The sequence below is a fragment of the Vigna radiata genome, chromosome 5 (genome assembly GCF_000741045.1).
Source record: "Vigna radiata var. radiata cultivar VC1973A chromosome 5, Vradiata_ver6, whole genome shotgun sequence".
Classification (NCBI taxonomy): domain Eukaryota; kingdom Viridiplantae; phylum Streptophyta; class Magnoliopsida; order Fabales; family Fabaceae; genus Vigna; species Vigna radiata.
The window spans coordinates 21,729,983-21,732,904 of record NC_028355.1 but is presented as its reverse complement, the minus strand read 5'-3'; the positions used below and the strand labels follow the sequence as shown (position 1 = coordinate 21,732,904).

General features: G+C 41.0%; 1 protein-coding gene across 1 annotated transcript; it reads right to left on the bottom strand.

The window, feature by feature from the left end:
- Positions 1-222: 222 nt before the first annotated feature.
- On the bottom strand, positions 223-1,891 carry LOC106760993 (heat stress transcription factor B-4). Its single transcript, XM_014644455.2, has 2 exons — positions 1,477-1,891; positions 223-1,386 (listed from the first exon to the last, which is right to left on the bottom strand). Exons 1-2 carry the CDS (start codon positions 1,723-1,725, stop codon positions 541-543), a joined length of 1,095 nt encoding a protein of 364 aa, XP_014499941.1. The 5' UTR covers positions 1,726-1,891; the 3' UTR covers positions 223-540.
- Positions 1,892-2,922: the final 1,031 nt, after the last annotated feature.

The window sequence follows — 2,922 nt, the reverse complement described above, 5'->3', positions numbered from 1 at the left end:
GTAAGCACCTCTTTATCATTAACTCTCTCTCTCTCTCTCTCTCTCTCTCTCTCTCTCTCTTTTTCTCGCTGGCATTAGCATTAATGCAACTGGAGGCATGCAGATACCAAAACAAGCGAAAGAGACTATGAACTAACAAGACGAAAAAAAGAATGATCCCACACAATCGTGGGCAATAAAGTGTACCAATGAAAATGAGAAAAACTCGACCTGAAAGAGGAGTTGAAGAACATTTAAAGTTTGCTTTAATTTCTGACCTTTTACACTAACCAAAACCCACCTACATCAATAGATGATGGGCCGGGAACAAAGATAATAATATCGGCGCTAAGTTATATGTACACAGAATCACAAAAACAGTCACACAAACGAACCCACGCACGCACACACACGTTTCCATCAATATCATCTGCTCCTCCAAGACTTAAAACTTGAGAGTAGTGATATAAAAATTAAGAAGAAAATGAAAACAAATCAAAGCAAGTAAAAGAAAATTAAGCTAGCTTGGGATATCAAAGTTCTTAGAATCAATCAGTGGAACTAACAAGTGGACGGAGGCATGAGATTCAACCCCAAGTCATCCTTTTCCAAAACCAAACGAGCCTTGTTGGTCTCCGAATTAGATCCATAATCGGGGTGCACCCTTTTCTTTGACTGCAGCGACACGCCAAAAAGCTTTGTCTTGCAGCTGTTAACGTTACCGCTAGGCCCTTCAACAATCGTTATAGAACTCCTTGATGTGTTGGTGGGGGAGTTCACAACATAGGTCTGAGGTTGATGTTGCTGATGTTGAGTTATTGGAGTAGTTCCTTGCTTAGGGTTATTAGAATAATACCCCAGAAACTGGTTCATTGGCCTTTGCATCATCGAAACATTGCCCCCATTTATCGGAGTAGCCGAGGGTGTATTACACAGTAGCAAAGAAGAAGAGTAAGAGTTGCTTGGAGCAACGGGCTTGACATGGTTCTGAACGAAATAGATAATGTCATTGTAAAGCTTCTTCATGTGCGCAAGTTCCGACATGAGCATGTTGTTGCTTCGCCTGAGTCTCTCGTTGTCCTCGGAAAGCGCGGTGACGGAAGTGCTGTAGTTGGCTGCACCGTTCATCAATGAGGTGGCTCCACGTGGCGGAGAGTCACACCAATTGGTTTGGTCGTCGGAGTCTTTGGAAGGAGAGATGCTGACTCTGCTGGAAAAGGGAAAGAAAGTAGGAACGCTAACGTTGACTCCGAGTGGAGAATGTGAATGGTGGTGATGGTGATTCATGCTCCCTTGTTGAGGCTGAGCAGTTTTTCTTCTATGGATCTCGCACAACAGGTGTTTCTCTCCCTTCTTGAAGAATTCGTTGGCGAACTCCCATCGGTCTGGTACAATCTTTCTGAAACCCTAGTTCATGCATTTGAAATCAACCATGTTAATGGAAAGAACAAGAAAGGAAAAAAAAAAGAATTGAAGATGGTATGGGAATAATAATACATAGGTGTTGAGCTGGCGAACGAAACTGGAGAAGTTGTTGTGTTTGAAGTAGTTGGGAAGAAGGTCCCTGGCAAACTCAGGAGGACGCCAAACGACGAAAGTGGTGTCATCTTCACCCCAAGAAACTATGTGATCTGTGGCGGGGTCGTCGACGAGTTGGTATGTTTTGGTGAGAAAAGGAGCTGGCACTGACTTGTGTGAGTCCAAGGAGAGTAGAATGCCTTCACAGTTGTCAAGAAGAAGAGCCATTGGAAGGGAAGAGGAGAGAAAGAGAGAATGAGAATGAGAAAGGTGAAGGAAAGGATAGATAAAAATGTTTAGAGAAGAGGGGAGAGAGAAAAGAGGTGGTAGTATATATGTGGGATGTTTTATACATAATATATATATTTTGTATTATTTAAATGTGGATGTATTTTAGATTGTATTAATGTTTTGTTACCCTCATCGGTTGTGTTGTGAGAGAGAATATGTGTCTGTCTGTCTAGGACTGTGAAATAAGGGCCTTTCAAGGCAAACCCGTGACTCACTTTCTTTGTTTCTCTCTCTCTCTCCTTCTACGTGTGTGGGTGATGCAGAGAGGCTTCTGAGTTCTGACATTGATCCCGCGCACACCCACTTAAAATCACACACAAGAAGAGGAAGAAGGTGCAGGCAGAGAGAGCAATGTTATCTATATCATCATCTTTTACAATTGACCGTTCAACCCTTGTTCCTCAACTCTTTTTACTTTTATTCCGTTCCATTAGGGGTAATCAGTCAAACACTTGCTACGTTACAGCCTTTTTTCCTAATCATTTTATAAACAAGAGTTTTAATGTTGTCGTTGTTGAATAATTAATTAATTTGAATGATTATGTCATGAGGAATTACGAATTCCAAAGGGAAGGGAATCTCGTAGAGAAGTACAATCTGATATTTGACAAACAATGTGGTTTTTGTTTTGGGTATTGACATTACATTTTCCGTATCCAAATAAAATATTGGAATTGGAATCATCAGAAATGTGAGAAGAAGGTGGGTTTCACTTCACGTCAAACGAGTGTCCTCTTTTCACAATTTGTAGCTTTCCTTTTGTTGTCTAATGTCACCAGCCAAACACAGTCCCTAATTTCGAATCCCCATCAGTTATTTTTTGTTCTCGCCTCTCTAGCAGATATAATAAGGCAAAGTATACATCGAAGTACGTGATGGGAATTAAACACTGTTGTAGCTGATCACATTTCTTCCTTCCATTTCTCTCTTTCTTTCATGTTTCTCATTCAAAATAAAAACATATTTCAAACTTCAAAATCGTGTGCTAGAGACGTATGCTCACTGTGACCACTAGTACCTTTTACTCGCTAGCTTACAATAGGTAGCTATAGCTACCCGTGTTTAGCTTTCCTTTACTTTTACATTACATTGAGCCTCCAACTTTGGCTCGGCTTCTTTTCCTCATGTGTCCAG